Genomic DNA, 18,750 nt, shown 5'->3' on the forward strand with positions numbered 1-18,750 from the left:
ACACCACTACCAGGGAACTGTAAATCAAAACCACAATGAGGTATTCCCTCACACCTCTTAGGATGGCTACTATCAAAACATCAAAAAATAATATGTGTTGACAAGGATGTGGAGAAAAGGGAACCCTTGTACACTGTTGGTGGAATTATAAATTACTACAGCCATTCTGGAAAACAGCATGGAGGTTCCTCAAAAAGTTAAAAACAGAACTACCATATAATCGAGCAATCCCACTTCTGGTTGTATATGCAAAGGAAATGAAATCAGTACCTCAAACAGACAATTGCACTCCCATGTTCACTGCAGCATTACTCACAATAGCCAAGACATGGAAACTATCTAAGTGTCTATCAATGAATGAATGAATGAATGAATGAAGAAAGTGTGTGTGTGTGTGTGTGTGTGTGTGTGTGTGTGTGTGTGTGTGTAACTTAGCCTTTAAAACCAAGAAAATCCTGTCATTTGTTACAACATGGATGAACTTAGAGGATATCATGCTAAATGAAATAAGTCAAACAAAAAAAGACAACTATTGCATGACCTCACTTTTATATAAAAATCTAAAGTCAAGCTTACAGAAACAAAGAACAGAAGAGTGGTTACCAGGGTGAGGAAATGAGGAGATAAGGTCCCAGGGTATGAACTTATAGTTGTACGATGAATAAATTCTGGAGGACTAATACATGGCATTGTGACTACAGTTAATAATAATGTATTATAGAATTGAACTTCGCTAAGAGAGTAGATCTTTATTCTCACCACACCAAAAAAGGTAACTATGTGAGTTGATGGATTATGTTAATTAGCTTCATTGTGGCAATCATCTCACGTTTTTCCATTTGTTTGTGTCATCTCTGATTTCTTTGAGCAGTGTTTTGTAATGCTTTTTTGTTTGTTTTGTTTTGTTTTTGAGACAGAGTCTTACTCTGTCACCAGGCTGGAGTGCAATGGCATGATCTCGGCTCACTGCAACTTCCGCCTTCCTAAGTTCAAGCAATTCTCCTGCCTCAGCCTCCTGAGTAGCTGAGACTACAGGCACGCGCCATCACGCCTGGCTAATTTTTGTACTTTTTAGTAGAGACAGGGTTTCACCATATTGGACAGGCTGGTCTCGAACTCCTGACCTCGTGATCCACCTGCCTTGGCCTCCCAAAGTGCTGGGATTACAGGTGTGAGCCACCACGCCTGGTCTTGTAATTCTTGTTGTAGAGATCTTTCACCTTCCTGGTCAAAAAACTACCTACTGTGTTCTATGCTTATTACCTGGGTGATGAAATAATCTGCACACCAAACCCCTGCAATTTACCTATATAACAAACCTGTACATGTCCCCCTGAACCTAAAATGAAAGTTAATAAATAAAGATTATACTGGTTACTTATGCAAAGCACCTTCCTTCTTTTCTAGACTAAAAAAAAAACAGTAGAATGAGGCTAAATGAGCATATATTGAATTTTATTATGCTAATGAAACAGCATTATATTATGTCATATTAGGACAATTACAACACTTATTGAATAGAAACAGTTTATTAATTTCCACACTAATTTTGCAAATGATACTTGAGAGGAAAACAAATTCAAACACAACTAGGAATCTTGCCCCCAGAACCAAGAAGCAAAGCAGAAAATAAACAACATGAAAAAGGCCAGATTTCATTTCTTCTACTCAATTTAACTGAAATGAAGATATAAACAAACTTTGTGGGGGCATTTTTTTTTTTATCTACTGTATTCGATTTTTCAAAACAAAAACATCCATTTTCTATGGCCAGCTCTCTGTTAGCCAAAAATAAAGGATGCATGGCTTTGGTAAGAACAGATTTAAATGACAACTACATGGTTTTTTTTAACTTTCTAAATACCTAATCTATAACTTTTCTAGTAAGAATAAAAATAGCTAATTAAATTTAAATTTAGCCTTTCTTCTTCCTTCTCAAATTATTCCAGCTTCATTGAGTGAAGACATATTATATTCCTTGGGCATTCAGGCACTGTTTGACATCTCTGAACTACAAATCTATTTGAAAATGAGAATCATTATGTAAAAAGTACTCAGCACAGTATCTGAGCATGGCACATGCTCAACAGATGCTAACTACTGTTATCATCCTTATTATTATCTTTTTTAGTTTTTGGTTCACCCTTATTACTGATCACAAAATGATGGCAAGTGTCAAGTTTAGTAGGATACCAGTGGCTACCACCTACACATTTACTCCCTTCTCCTTTCCAGAATGAAATTTGATCTCCTTCTGCTTTCCACCCACCCACAGTCATATACATAACCCATAGGCATGCCGTGTACCATCACTGGTTCATGCATAATCCCATTTTCCTCTGTCAGTGATTGATCCAGAAATAAGCATACGACATTAGCCAATCAACAAAACATCGATTGAGAAGTCAGCTGGGGAGCTTCTCAAGAAAGTGTTCCTCATTCCTAGGAGGAAAAAAAGCTAAAAAAAGACTGTTTTTTAAAAATCCCTCTGGAGATCTTTTTGTGATGAGTTTTGTGGTAATGCAGCGGCCATTGGGTTATCAGCCCAAGAAAGAAGCCAACAATGATGGCAATGGAGCAAGCAAGAGACGTGGAGAACAAGGTCCTTGATGTCATCAATGAAGCCCCTGAACCAATTAACCCTGGAGTCTTCCCACCTCTGAACTTTCTCTTACATAAAATCATGTATTTTCTTATTATTGAACCCAATTTGTGTAGTAATTTCTGTTAACTGCAACCCAAAGCACCCTAATCACTACAGGAAGGGAAAACGGTAATAGATTTTATCAAAACCACACCAATCCAAACTTAAATTACCCTTCACTTCACAGAACAAAGCCTCTACCATGAATACTTGAAGTTCCTAAACAAACGGGAACACTAGTTCCAGTTTACCAATGTGGAACAAGTCAGTCGTTTTGCCAAGCAGAATCTGTTCGACAGTGCTTCAAAAAAGGTAAAGGTTCCTGAATTCAATTCAACTGATGTTTATTGAGTAGCTACTATATCTTTAAGCCAATAGTCTCGTCCTCAAGGACCTCCTAGGCTTTGGGGAGAAGAACAACCACGAGTAGTATAAGTTCCACATCATGGCACCACTGATCTTGGAGGGAGTAAATCTTTGAAGCTGGGCATGGGAAGAAAGAAAAGAGGGAGGGAGGTAGGGAGACAGACAGAAGAGAGAGTAAGAAGTGGGGAGAGAGGGAGGGAGAATGGCTGCAGAAAAGAGATGATATTTGAGCTCATCTCAGGCTTCACCACATGGATACGGAGGGAAGGGATTATAAACAAGAGCAAAAGAGAAACACGCACTCCTCCTCAAGAAATTGTGCTCAGTTGTTTATATTGCAATTATAGCAGAGAGAAAAAATAAAGTGAATCCTAGGCCTTCCTATTAAATAATAAGAGTTGCCTGGACTTGTAGATTAATAAGACAAACCTGTGCAATTCCCATAGCGAGTTGCTGAAAACTTGATGGCACAGGCAGCGTTGAACTTGCAAAGGTGGTTCTGAGGAAAGTCCAGGACTACATTGCTTATGCTTATTCCAGATACAAATGTTATAATTCTGATATGAAAAGCTACAAAGAAAGACCTGCTACTGAGATGAAGAATAAAATCAAAACAGGTAAGATGAGTCAGACAAAGGAGGATATGTAAAACAAAGACAAAAAATCTTTAACTTGAGAATATTATATTTCCATATCCCACAAAATTTACTTTTGCATGAGAAGGAACGCAGAACAGGTAGAACACAGGCAAATCTAAATTTTAAGGACAAGAAAGAATTCAGGTGAAACAAATGTGCAGCAAATATTCAAATCCTTATTATCCTCTGACATGAATTTTATGAGCTATCTTAGCTATACTGAAGTAAATATTCTTTTATATTTCTGAGAACACAACACTATATCATCTTAGCAGATTTCAATAGGGAGCCTATTAATTATTCTATCATCAATATTAGTAAACAGTGATAATTATGAAATTATGATAGGTTACAACATATATAATTTACAAGGAAATTTTGAAGAACAAGTAAAATCTTCTAGGGCTGGGATACAGAGAGAGAAATGGAGAAACCAGAACTCCTCAGCATTATTAAACACAGCCATAAGAGAGTCCTAACTAATAGGAAATTCAATGGTGCAAAGTGAGAACATCCATGAGAATTGGCATAGCGTGTGTTTCTCCTCCATAAGGAAAGGTGTCCCGATCCTGGGATGGATGGGCACAATCCTTCCAATCTGCTCCTTCCATTAGGATTCAAGCTGAAGTCTGATTCCAAAGCCCATAAATCCCTCACCTCAATGTGCCCCTAAGTGTACTTGCTCTTCAATTCAATGTAGGTACAGGCAGACCTAAAATACCATTGTAGAATTTTAGTTGAAGTCTCTATTTCTTCAATATCCAACTCAGATTTTTTTAAACGACTATCCATTCTTTCTACCAGTCAGTATTTTTTTCAATTCTTTTTTTATCAAAGCTAAAAGAAAAATACAACATACAAATAAGTGTACTTTTCATGATATGAACAAAATATTCTGAAAATAAAAATGTAAGGTACCTTTAATCATGGCATTTTATACTGTGGGCTGGATCATGCTGCAATTCACTAATGAGAACCATGACATATATTCAATAACAAGTTAATAAAAATGCAAACTCTCTGCATTCTACATTTACATGTTCCCACTTTCTCTCCATGATTCATCAATAAATCTTTTTTCCCAAATTAACCAGCCATTGTGAACAGAGCTAGTTAAAATAAATACATTTGATTCAGCACTATGCCTTTCTAACCCCTCTATCAGCACCTTTTCAAGTTAGCAGTTTGCTGTATTAACTTCTGTTTGCAGCAAGAACCTTGGCTAACATACAGGAATTGGTATATTCCATAAGAATCTGAAAACATAAGCATCACTTCTTCCAACACAATAAGCCTGTCTTGGTAGTCCCCATCCATGCTAGCCCAAATGGTCAGTTGTTAAACTATTCATTAATGCTCACAGGGATACCCAAGAGTTAAGAATATGCACCAGATCATCTTAGCTTTAGATGCACCAAAACACAATGAGGAAAGCAACTGGTAATTTGTATGTGATGGGTGTTGCACAGCACCACTTTGCCCATCAAAGTGTTGTCTTGCTGCTTAAAGTACTGTCTGTGGACCAGCAGCACTGGCATTACCTGGGAGCTTGCGAAAATGTAGAATCCCAGGACTCATTCTAGACCCACTGGATCATAGCCTGCCTTTTAACAAGATCCCCAAGGTGATTCATGCATTTAAAAAAAACAAAAACAAAACAAACAAAAAAAAACTCGAGAATACACCATTCAGATTATTATCCCAAAGAAAGCTGAGAAACAGGAGCCCAAACTGAAGTATGTGTTTAAAGATCAATATACCTTATACTTACAATGTCCAGGGAAATCTTAAGAAGAACTAAATATCTACATTTCAAGCATCTGAAAGCAAAAGCCCAGAATTCCCTGGACATCAATTTTTTCATGACAGCTTGCCAGTATCAGACATACTAAGTACCTTCAGGAAGTGATGAGTTATACCATGTACAACTTTCACAGCAACAAATTATCAATTTACAAAACTCAAAGTCAACACATTGTACCTCACAGTCATTTAAGCTGGCATGACTTTAAAGTACACACAAACATGAAGCAGCCCATTGGAACTATTTGATTTATGTTAAACAGCACTATGGAATTTAAACATTCGTATGCTCAACCAAACCCTATTCCTAGCCAGTCAGTCGGCTCACTGATCAGCTTACAGATATCCTTCCAACATATACTGCTCAGCTAAATTTAATATATTTTTTAAAATAAATCTTATTTCAAGTAAATTTCCTGAGCTGAAAAGAACTACAACAAAATAATACCAAAAACAGCCCTGTGCCATAAAAGGCACTAGTTGTATTTAGTGAATTCTGCCTCTCACAAGAACCTTCTACAGAGGGAACCAAGGCGGCAAACCCATGAAGGCCTTGAGTCCAGTAAGGGCCACGAAGCAGCATGTCACAAAGAAATTGTTTTTCTCCTCCTTTTGATGGGTTATGCTTTCAAGTCAGGAAATTAGAAACAGGTGTGACAGAGGGCACACACATCCTCGCTCCACACTGAAAAACACGCGTTTTCAATTTTCAAACATGAAAGAGACTCCTGTTGAATGAAAGAAGAAATGAAAATCCAGCCCTGTTTCTGTGAACCATATGAAGGGAGCTTAGAAAGTCTTTGACAGGTTGCTCAACTTACCCCCTCTCCAACTGACAGCAGGTAGTACTCCACAATAGGAAGGAAAACACATTCTTTCAAGTGAGAACAATCAAAGGGAGAACTACATCAAGGATAGCAGGATTGGCATTTTAACCCATCACTTGATCTTATGCTTCTGTTTTTACCATTTCTTCACCTTGTGTTTTAAAATTAGAAGTCTGTTCTTTCACAAAACAACAAAGCAATGCAAAGTAAGTATCTAGCCAAAAAATCTGAGAAATTAAAACATCAAAAGTACATCTTGGGGATCACTTTATCCATTATGTCTCAGGTCTACAATCTCTTCCAGAGAAAGACTTACCTTCCCTCCAGGATGTCCTCAGCTCTTCCAGAGGTTAGGGGCTGAAGGCATTTCAGTGAGTGTAGGAGAGTGATGGGTAGTGCTAAGATTAAAAACAACTGGTTTTGGTGAGATTTGGGGAGAGAAAGGTGGCAAGAAAAGGAGATATACTGATGGCTGCAACACCAGTCAAGCCATCAGGTACACGGAGGCACCTGCGAGTGATCCTTTGGGAAGCACCACAGTGCACGTTCCCCAGGCAAATGGATGCAGCAGAGCCTCATTCGGTGCTAATAAGCCTTTTGCTATAGCCAGTATGTCAACATATTTCTACATTGGCAAGAAAGTTTCCTATATTACCAAGGTCCCAGCTTTCATGTCCTTTGAGGACAAGGACTATGTTTTTAATTCTCTTTTATCATAACCAGGCTAGATCATAGAATAAGAGCCTCTAAAACAGCTGCTGCTTTATTGCATGAGGCCAATTACAAGTCATCTTGCTGAGGAGCAAAATACCTGAACTCATGATGCATGGAAAGACATCCTTCATATCCTTTAAAATTATGTTTGGAAGAATAATAATACATTAAAATGTTCATTACAAAATATTAAATGAACAAAGCACAATACAAGCTAAGCAGTATTTCCACTTTTGTTTAATAGCAAAAATCCACCAAAAATATTAATTGTGACTAGCACAGGATGGCAAAAATTATTGGTCTCATTTTCCAAATTCTATCAATGAGCATGCATTATTTCACAAACAGGAAAAAAAATCTACTCATTTAAAATCTCTAAGATACATGTAACATGTCACACTGAATGAAAGGAAAAAATCCACTCATTTAAAATCTCTAAGATATATCAATTGCCGTCACATTGAACTGGTTTCTTAGAAAATGGTCTGGCATAATTCAGAATTCTACATAATTTTGCACCATCAGTGACTTTACTTATATAAAGAGCAAGAAGTAATATATTAAAAGTTAATCAGATATGAAGTGACCTAATTAGAGTATACAACAAACTCAGAATAGAATTCCCATCCGAGATAATTACTTCAGTTCTTAGAAATGTGCTGGTAGTTTATATACTCTGTTATCTGTAAATGAATATTATTTTTCCCACCCCCAACAACCAAACAGTCCAAAGAGTCAAGTGTTTTTAAGATGATAATGTTTACAAACGTTAGGGTTTTATCTAGGCTCACATCTAGAAGTCATAAGTCACAAGAAGATTTCCCATGGCATTATTCCCACCCCCACATACTATGTCTCAAATTATTTCAGCTCCAGTGGCAGCTCCTAGTTCTCAGCATTTTAAGAATCTTGTTGAGTGTGACAAAATTATGAAGGTTTATTCTTTCATAAGGACAAGAAACTTCTGAGAAGCCAGTGGCAGCCTGCCCAACAAGGCAGATTAAGGACTCAAAGTGGACTAAAGATTCTGGATGTCACCAGGAGGACCAAGAGCAATGTATTTAACTCCTTGACTAGTTTTGCTTCTCAGTGTCTGGATCATTGCTCACCATGCCAGAACATTCTCAGAGAAGAAAGAGCTATCTTCATGTATCTTCTAAAAGTATGATTATCTCCCTACTCAAGAGTCTCCCTTTCATACCAAAGAAAATGTCTCAACACCACCACCTAAGTCCCCAAATTAAACCCCATACACCTCACACTCAATCATCTTCTTCAGGCATCCTCTGCTCTTATCCAGAATATACCACTCTTAGCCCCTCATCCGCCTTCCTCTCAGCCTTCACTCATCTGGGTTTCACTGGCTCACCCCACCGCAATGTATTTGTTTGTCATTCATATTCATTCACACTCATTCAGCAGTTCTAGATAATAAGCAACATTCACACATCAATGAACAAAGCTGATGAAAATCCCCACCCCTAAGGAGTTTAGAGCAGGGTAGAAAATAAAAAGAAAATAGCAAAGAACTAAAAATAGAACTACCATTTGACCCAGAAATCCCATTACGGGGTATATACTCAAAGGAAAATAAATTGTTCTACCAAAAAGACCAGGCACTCACATGTTCATCATAGTATTATTCCCTATAGCAAAGACCTGGAATCAACTTAGATACCCATCAATGGTGAATTAAATACATAAAATGTGGTACATATATACCATAGAACGCTACGCAGCCATAGAAAAGAACAAAAAACCATATCCTTTGCAGCAACATGGATGTAGCTGGAGGCCATTATCCTAAGCAAATTAATGCAGAAACAGAAAACCAAATAACACATGTTCTCACTTATATGTGGCAGCTAAACATTGGGTACACATGGACATAAAGATAGGAACAATAGACAATGAGGACTACTAGAGTAGGGAGGCAAGAAGAGGCACGAGGGTTGAAAAACTATCTATTGGGTACCACACTCACTACCTGGGTGATGGGATCAATCATACCGCAACTCAGTATCATGCAATATACTCATGTAACAAACCTGCATATGTACCCATGAATCTATAGTAAAAGTTGAAATTAAAAGAAAGAAAAATAAAGGACAACTCAAATTAGAAAATAAAACCAATTTTTTAAAAGAAAATTGTTTAAAGATATAAAATATTAGATAATGATACTTGCTATGGGAAAAAAACAAAACATGAAAGGGAGACGGGAAATGTTGGCTGAAGGAAGAACTCCATGTTCATATAGGATGGCTGGGGAAGAGCTCATCGAGGTGACTTATTTGAATAAAGGCCTGATGAGATGAGGGTGGGGGCTTAAGACACTGAGGGTGGAGAGCTAAAGGAGAAGCAGCAGCTTGACAAAGGCCCTAAGGCGGGAGTGTGCATGGCATGTGTGAAGTACTGCAAGGCAGCCAACATAGCTGGAATTGTGTAAGCAAGGGAAGAAAAGCAAGAGCTTCTGAGGGGAAGCTGAGAAGTATCTCCAACAAGGCCTTATAGACCCTTCATAAGGACTTTGGCTTTCCCATTTATTAAGAAGGGAAGTAGCTGAACAGTTCAAAATACAGGTATGACATCATTTGAGTTCGGTTTGAACACCAGCTCCAGGGTTGAGAACCAAATAAAGGGGTAAAGGGGCAAAAAGCAAGAAACCAGCTAGGAGGCTAGCAATGATCCAGATTAGAGATGATGGCACCACAGAATTGTTGGTGGCCATTAACGTGCTGAGAAGTGGTCAGGTTTTAAATATATTCAGGGAGGAGAGCAGACAAAGTTTGTTGTTGAATTGGATGTGACTGAGATAGAAAACAGGGTCAAGGATGAACCCAAAATTTTGACTTGAGCCACTGGAATTGACTCTGCTGTGGGGAAAATATTTCAAGAGAACAGGTTTAGGGTTAGGCAAGAGTTCATATTCGGACATGCTAAATAGATGTCTGTTATACATACAAGTGGAGATTTTACCAAGCACTTGAATTATAACTCATTTCTGGAGAGAGGCCCAGGCTGGAGATAAAACTGTGGGCATCATTAGCACATAGGTGGTACTTAGCCATCAGACTGGATGAGACACAAAGGGAGCAGGCATACAAAGAAAGGGAGAAGAGGTTCAAGGACCAGGCACTGAGGCACTCCAACACTGAGAGGTCAAAGAGATGAGGACTATTAACAAAGGAGGCTGATAAGGAGCAGCCAGTGAGGTGGCAGGACAAACAGGAGAGTGTGGTCCCTGGAAATCTATTAAGGACAGTATTTACAGGAGGAGCAAGTTACTTGAGCAACCATGTCAAAAGCTGCTTATAAAGATAATCACATGACTTTAGAGGTAACTGTTAATCTTGACAAGAACAGACTGATGGAGTGGTAGAGAAGTCTGACTGAAGTAGAATAAAAGTGAGTGAGAGGAGAGAACTAAAGAAAATAATAAACCTTGAGTATAGAAAATTCCTTGAGGTTTCACCTTGAAGGGTTGCTAAGAAACGGGGAGAGGGCTAGAAGGAAGACTGGAACCCTAGGTGACCTGCACTGAGTCCTCAGTAGAATAGGCCTTGTATTCACCAAGAGTGCCTGTGACACACACAGTGCAAGAATGACTGCTGCTAAATAGAAGCTGAAGCATGGATTCCTGCCTGCCTTCCACACATCCTTAAACAGCAATGGCCACATGGCATCTGTAAATATCTCAGCAGTGGTCTCCTATCGGCTTCTGCTGTCACATAACTCCCCTCTCACAGAGAAGGCTGTCTTGTGCCCTCCTGACACAGGTCCCCGGGCACGAGTTTTCTAACACAGTCCCATAGACAATCTCCCACAGAGGGGCAGAGGAAGACCTCTGGCTGTTCATTAAGTTAAGAAATCAAAAAGGAATGGCATATTCTCCTAGCCCCTGAGGAAGAAACTAATCACTAGCTCAGAAATATTGAGGCATAAGGCTGTTCTCAATTTTTGTATTTTTTTAATTCCATCTACTTTTGAAGCTACTCCTGGCAAGTCCTGACCACAGCCCTCTCGGCCCTCAGGTTTCTAGAAATGCCCAGAGCGAAGACCTTGAAAAGCAAAGAACTGAGAAAATCAGAAATCCTTTGGCCTCACAGCAGAAACAAGGTAGCAGGTCTTTCTTCATGCCAGAACACTTTAAGGAGGGGAATGACACCTACATCTTCTGATCTTAGTCAATTGCCATCAGTGCCCCTGTACTCACTGTTTCCAGCACTTTTTGAGGCCAAGGTGGGAGGATCACTTGAGCCCAGGAGTTCAAGACCAGCCCGGGCAACACAGCAAGACCCTGTCTCTACAAAAAAATTAAAAATTAGACAGGTGTGATGGTGTGCACCTGTAGTCCTACCTACTTGGAAGGCTGAGGCAGGAGGATCACTTGAGCCCAGAAGTCCAAGGTTGCAACGAGCCATGATCACACCACTGCATTCACTCCAGCCTAGGCGACAGAGGGTTTTTTTTTTTTTTTTTTCTGTAACTGACACAGGATAGGCAAAGGAGGTTTTTGGCTTTTTTTTTTTAAAAAAAAAAGGAAAGAAAAAAGAACTGTATGGACAAGTAACAGAAAAGCAATGTTAAGGTAAACCAAAGCATAAACTTAATCTCTTGCATTTTTCCCCTCCTTCTGATCTTCTAATCTTCAATCTGCTCCTCCTTTCCACAGCCAGAGACAGATCCCAGATATATCTTACATTATGCATTTGCTGTGTTACTGAAAAATTATGTGTGAATCCAAATTTGGCAAATTGAATCATATTTTAAAATCCTATTTAAAGAAAGTCCATGGTGAATAATCTGTTTGAAAAAGTAAGCATTCTTCTCAGAGGAAGGACCCACACATACATTTAATTTTTATTTGTATACTGGGCACTCACCCTGTACAAGGCTGTGTGTCAGGCACTCAGGAGACACAAATATACCCACAGCCCTCCTTTCCTTAAGAGTTTATCTTACTGCCTCAATAGAGTCTGAAACAAATTATTTATTTTCAAGAAAAAGCTGAGAATAAGAAAAGCTTTTACTATAATTTATCAATTCTAAAATATACTTTTTTCACATTTTTAAACTTCTGGATTCAGGAGGTGTGTTATAACTGATGCATCCTCCCATGTTATCCTCCAGGCTGCAGTGGTGACAGAGCTGCCACTGCCTCTAGATGCAAGCGGTTTGCAAGTGTTGACCCTTCAGTTATGTGCCATGTTGGAACTACATGTGTTGAGTTAAACTGTTGTTCAAAATGTGTTCAGAAGGATTACAGTATGATATAGAATTCAAATTAAAAATAATTGTACACATAGAAAGGTATGGAAATGGCAATGAGGCATGACTTTGTTATCAGTGAAGCAAATACTTCTCACTGGTGGAACATTCCTAATTCTATATTTTCCTGTAAAGCAACCACCATGCATTAAGTGATGACAAGGCAGTGTGTTATACTTTAATTGACAGTCTTTTGTTTCCTTAGTGGTATAAAAATAATGGTGTATCTGATAAAGAATGATGACTCAGATTCAGTGGAATACAGTAAGTATTGAGCCCCTACTCTGGGAAAAGAAATGCACTAAAAGCCTTGTGTATGTCAACTTACTTACCCCTTAGAGTAATGGTAGATATTATTCTGGTTTTACAAATAACCCCTTGCCCAGGCTCCACAGCTAGTGGGTCTGGAAGAGTCTAGACAGGAACCCCTGTGTCTGCTCTACTCTATCCCTAGCTAGGCAAATTCCTATGATGCCAGAACATTAGTCAGAGTTTGAAAGGTCAGCTCCTGCTACTCCACCCCCTCTCCTCCAGTCCTTACTCATTTCTCCCCACCCGGTGATGAGAACAAGATGCTAGAGTTTATCCCTCAGGCTAATGACCAAATCACCCATCTGGCCTTGGGAGAGCCCTATCCTAACCATAACTAACTATCTTTTCTCCGCCTTTCAATTACCACCTTCTAATATATATAAACCTAAAATGGATTTTCTGCAGCAGCCTAAGGCACAAGTCTTCTCTATTTTGGCCAAACAGTTGCAAAATCCAGTGCTCCACCTTTCTTCTGACTTGATCACCCAACTCTGCCATGTGTTTCCATTGTCCACTTCTTAGCAACAGCCCCATGAGAAACAAGAGTGAAGCAATCACACAAACTCCAATGGACAGGAGGGACTGGAGATTCAGTCTATTATCCCCAGGTTCTGTGGGCTGATGAAGGTTAGTCTTTTAGCTTGGGAAGCGTATAACATGACAAGCTGGGTATCTAAGTTAAAAAGCTACACTGGATGTCATGAACTGGAAAGCTAAAGGTATCTTTAGTCATATGAAACTATCTTCAACTGACACAGGATAGGCAAAGAAGGAAATATTCAAAAGGAATAGAGAAAAAACTAATTTTACAATTTTAACTTTACCTACCCATTCTTTGCATTCTACTTAATAGAATCAAATCCATGGAGTATGTTCTTATTCCAACTTGCACATCACCTACTTTAAAATAAGAGTAGGGGAGTGGTGGACTTGGAAATCTCTTTTCCAAATTGACACAAGCAGGCAGGCTCTCAGGATTTCAGTTTAGAATAGAATCCAATTCTCCTAACATCTAGATATGAAAGTAATGTCTAAACAATAACCTATCTCACTGAACAACATATTGACCAAAAACAAAACTCTCATAATACATGATTCCAACTGAGATTTCTTTGGGAAAATCCAAATGAAACGATGAATTTGTCTTTGGTTTGTTCAAATACTACAATTTTCCATAGACACAGGGCCATACTAAATTATGTTCACAGCCTAATTTGTAAACATTATGCATCAAGGTTTTCATGTGCCATGAATATTAAATTAAATTTAAAAATTAACTCATATTATTACATTATGCTCATTTCTTCAAAAATGACTAAAAACAATTTTTTGACCATTAAAGTAGTATGGATTCGATTCAATCTTAATTCATCTTTAGACTTCTCCTGATAGGCCAATAGCTCACAACCACGTTTTTCCACTGATGCAAGAAATGGAGCTAGGTCAGGATGCTGCTAAGATAAGCAGGCATAGGAACATGAGTCTGAAAGAACAGAGTCAGGAAAGAAGAAACAGAAAGAAACCACAAATATGAGAATGGTGCCAAGATTTCAACTCTGAGCAAAGGATAGGAGAATAAGAGCAATAAAAGAGATAGAGGACACAGGAGAAAGGTGGCACAGGGTGTGGATGAAGAACGAAATGTTCTGTTGAACCTGATGAGTCTGATATGTATACATAGCACCTATAGGAACATGTCCACCAGGAAGTCAGAAAGGACTCACTGCACCTCAAAAGTCCAAAGTAGATACAGACATGGAAGCCAATCCCGAGAGAGACAAGATGAAATCATGAGAACAGCAGAAATAACAAGAAATCCGCAGGAGAAAGCACAGAATTCACCAAAGACCCAACCCTGGGGCTGTTGGCAATTGGAGGACAGAGGAGTAAGAATCTGTGAAGAAGGCCAAGATGGAACAGGTCAGAGAGGCAGACAAACCAAGAGGGTTCCAGGATCTATGCTACATGCAAAAAGAAAAGTCACCTGCACCAGAGATCGCAGAAAGAGTAGGCAGAAAGCAGGATAAGAGGGCTACTGGACTGGGTGCTTTGTTGGTGTAGTGGGGCAGAGACCATTGTGATAAGAAATTGGAGACAGAAAGGTAGGAAAAGAAGCCGTATTTGTCCACTCTCCCAATGAAGCCTGAGACTGTTAGAGAGAAAGGAATAGGACTGTAACTTGAGGGATAACATGAAACAGGAATCAATCAATATTTTGGCAACCAGAGGTATCACCACATAATGAGAAAAGGCTTTATGTACATCTGGCACAGGTATGATTAAAGTATGGAAATAGACAACAACCATTCTGCCTATTAAAACTCTCGTGTTCCCCATCTCCTGCACACACACACACACACACACACACACACACTTTGTACTAAATAATGCCTTTACAATACAGATATAAAAAGAGGACCTGTATTACAATGAAAGCGTCATTCAAGAACTGAATGTCATAAACTATATATTTGGAAATGCACCTTGTAAGTTTTACATCAACATTTTACCCAAGAGATTATCTGTTAATTTTTGAAATGACCTGCTACTTTTATGTCTTTTGATGTCTAAACTTGGCAGCATCATGGATCATTAGAAAAAATATCTATAAAGGTATAATTAACCATAGTTAACTCCAGAGTTGTACTGAAAATATTAGTGGGCCGGGCGCAGTGGCTTACGCCTGTAATCCAACCACTTTGGGAGGCCAAGGAGGGCGGATCACTAGAGGTCAAGAGTTCAAGACCACCCTGGCCAACATGGCAAAACCCTATCTCTACTAAAAATACAAAAAATTAGCTGGGTGTGGTGGTGCACACCTACGATCCCAACTACTTGGAAGGCTGAGAATCACTTTAACCCGGGAGGCAGAAGTTGTAGTGAGCCAAGATCACACCACTGCTCCAGCCTGGGGACAGAGTGAGACTCTGACTCAAAAAAAAAAAAAAAAAAAAAAAAAAAAAAAAAAAAGAAAAGAAAAGAAAATGTTAGCAAAGTATAGCATTTACACTGTGATACTAAACAACCCTTAAAACCTCCCAAATACTGAAGATCTTTCCCACATCCATACACTGTCATAGCACATGCTCTATGTTTACCTATAAATATTGCTTTTAATCATTAAATGATTGACAAGGTTGAAGTTATGAGAAATGGTTATGAAAGCAGCAAATACCTGAGGTACTCACAGCTGTGGAGTAGGGGTTATGAGCTCCAGTATTTTCAGCCCAGCAGCCACATCCATAAAGAGCAGCCTGGGGAAAAAAGAAAATAGATATAATATTTCAGAAATATCATATGTAATTATTAGTTTTCAACAGAAATCATACCCATCTAATAAAGCCTGGTTTAATAATGATATAAAACAACTAGGTGATAATACCAGATGTTGTATATGACCCGCACGATGCTTTTAATATTATCAAAACTATGTTTTCAGATATTCCATTCATCTAAAAACTTTCAGAAAATAGCAAAAGAAAGTTTCTTAGTGTCATCAGCAGTAATTTTTTCCTTCCCTGAAAAACTTCTCCCTTTTGTAATTTGTCAGCTAGTTGTTCTTCTGGCCCCTTAAAACCAATGTGGTTGGCTTAAAATAGTAGTTTTCAAACTAGGTGTGTGTCAGATTACTGGGGGAGCTGACTGATAAGAACCCTGATTCCTGGGAATTCTGATTGAGTGTCTGGGAAGACCTGGGAATCAGTACTGTTAACCAGGGTCATGGGGTACTGGGATGCAGCTGGTCCTCCTGCCATGCTCTAGGAAATCCTGCTTCAAGAGGGCCTTTTCCATGTCTGTGTCGAACTGGCACAAGAAGAAGTACAAACAGTCCTGTATCAAAGGGTCCAATATACACTCACCATTGTGCTAGAGTCAGCCAGATGAAAAGAAAGGAGGTAAAAAAGCCTCCTTTCTTTTGTTCAAGCTCATCACTTTGTTAGGTGGTAGAGCAGATTTATACATCTGAAACCATCAGGAACACAATAAGCTACTATGGTTTTATAAAAGATTAGGACGATCATTCCTATTTTGTTTTAATAATGCTACTTCTCTTCGATATCCACAATGACTTTTCTGACTTTGGGAGGGAAATCACAACTAACAACTTTTCCACTCCATAGTAAGAAGTAGAAATTAAAATTAAAAAAAAAAAAAAAAAAACTAGCTAGCTAGCTATCATAGAAAAATACAAGGAGGCACGCTCAACAGTTCATTACTACATGGTTGATAAGAATAAGAAACTTGAAACAACCTAAATGTCAATCAGTAAGGAAATGGCTAAATAAACCCTGGCATGGCAGTATGTGGAATTCATTGCAAAGGTTAAAAATAAAAGAATTAAGCTTTTTAAAAAATCTTTAAGAACAAATACAGAAAGATCTCCCAAACATATTGTTGAATTGAAAAAAAAGCAAACTACAACATTCAGTATTCCCTGCCATTGATGGAGGAAAAAGATACTCCCATAAAGCAGTACTGATATTTCCTAGGAGTTCATTCTGAGGACTGGGGAATAGGCTAAGACTGGGGATGGTGAGCAGACTTCAGCTTTCTATGATATTCTGTTATTTTTTACAAGGATCTTAGAAATCATTAGCTCCAATATTCTACCCAGAGCAGGAATCTACATGAAACATCTGAGGCACTTCTGACACTGAGAACCTCACTACCCCATGTGGGAACACATTCCATTTTCGGACACTTTCCACTGGTAACAAATATCTGCTGTATCACAACTTCCAACCACTAGTCCTGGCTCTGATCTCTGGAAGTATTGTAACCTCCCCAGAAAGTCCTCTAATTTTTTAAAAACAGCTATTCTAGTTCTCTTTTCTAACCCAAAGAAACCCAAATTTGTGAGCTGTTCCCAAACTGTGCACAAACCCACCACTCTCTCATAATTACCCTCCTAGAGAAATAAGTCAGTGTCCAGGATAACCAGAGATGAAGTCTCCCATGTTCATGTGACCCACAGTTGCTGTCTCCAGATGTTACTGAAATACCCCTCTTAAAAGTAGAACCAAGAACTGAGCAAGATACTCTCAATATGGTAGACAGTGGGAAATCTGTTTACTGCCTCTGAAAACACCATGCTTCTAAAATACATGCTGGCTCAGGGTCAGTGTGGCAACTGAAAGCCCTTCAGAAGTGATTTAGAATATGAATTTATAAATAAACTAGCAGACCTGTGGGATAACTATTCAACTGGTACTCCCTAAAGCAAGGGCTGGATCAGCCGAAGTCTCAGAGAACACAAGAAATCAATGGAAGGACCCATTCTTCCTTCATTGAAAACTCTGAACTGCCCATCATCATCATCTTTTACATTTCCCACAATTAACATGACCAGGAGCCTGCACTCAAAAAATAGTAAATAAGGTCCCAAGGACACCTCTTAGAAAGCCAGGGAAGGTCATCTTTCTAGAAAAGAACATTTACACTTACCCTTTGTTCCTTCCCTTTAAGAAAATTCCCTTTATGATACTCTTCCTTAGTCTCAAGACCTAAAACTGTCTTCCTTCTTAACCTTCTGAAATTCACTGGGCTAAGACAGTGATAGGTAAGATAAAAGAATTAGAGGTTGTCCATCTGTTATCCACTTGTTTGGACAAAATACGGCAAGCTTAAGCAAGCCTTTAAAAACAAATTTTTAAAATCTTATTTCTTTTTGGTAGTAAAACTGTATTAAAATTTTATTAAAGTTATTATGCAGTAAAATAAGGTCATATAAATGATATTATTATTAATCTTCTCTGGGCCATAGTTTCCTCTTCTATACAATAAGAATAATGAAAATATCTACCTCATATTGTCACAGGATCATGTGAATTAACATACTTGCTGAACACAGCAAGTGCTTAATTAACACTAGCTCTAGCTATTATTACTAAGGGCTATAATATGTAATTTAAAGGCATTTTGACATTGAATCTTCTACAAGTTTGTAAGGTAGCTGGTTATCCCCATTTTACAGAAGTAGAAAGTGGAGCTGAAAGATGTTAAGCAACTTGTTCAAAGTAAGGGGTGTGGTAAGTGGGGAGGTGGGATTAGAATAGAGGTTTACCTGGATCGAAAGTCCACACTTAACCAGTAAACTCAACTGCCTATTTGTCTGGGGGTGGGGTGAAGTTTAGGGGGACAAGTGAAATATAATAATTCCTTTCTCATGTCCAAA

The 18,750-nt window shown here is 38.6% G+C and overlaps 1 protein-coding gene across 10 annotated transcripts in view; it reads right to left on the minus strand.

Annotated features, from left to right (window-relative positions):
- Nucleotides 1-18,750, minus strand: part of TASP1 (taspase 1) — a 403,549-nt gene that overhangs the window by 263,516 nt on the left and 121,283 nt on the right. For 8 of the 10 annotated variants that reach the window (XM_050745318.1, XM_050745319.1, XM_050745316.1 and 5 more), the window contains one exon: nt 15,751-15,829. In XM_050745318.1, the coding sequence (XP_050601275.1) occupies nt 15,751-15,829 (79 nt within the window). The remainder of the gene's footprint in view (nt 1-15,750; nt 15,830-18,750) is intronic. The other 2 variants (XR_007717088.1, XM_050745320.1) reach the window with 1 other exon arrangement.

This window comes from Macaca thibetana, chromosome 10 (genome assembly GCF_024542745.1).
Source record: "Macaca thibetana thibetana isolate TM-01 chromosome 10, ASM2454274v1, whole genome shotgun sequence".
Lineage (NCBI taxonomy): Eukaryota > Metazoa > Chordata > Mammalia > Primates > Cercopithecidae > Macaca > Macaca thibetana.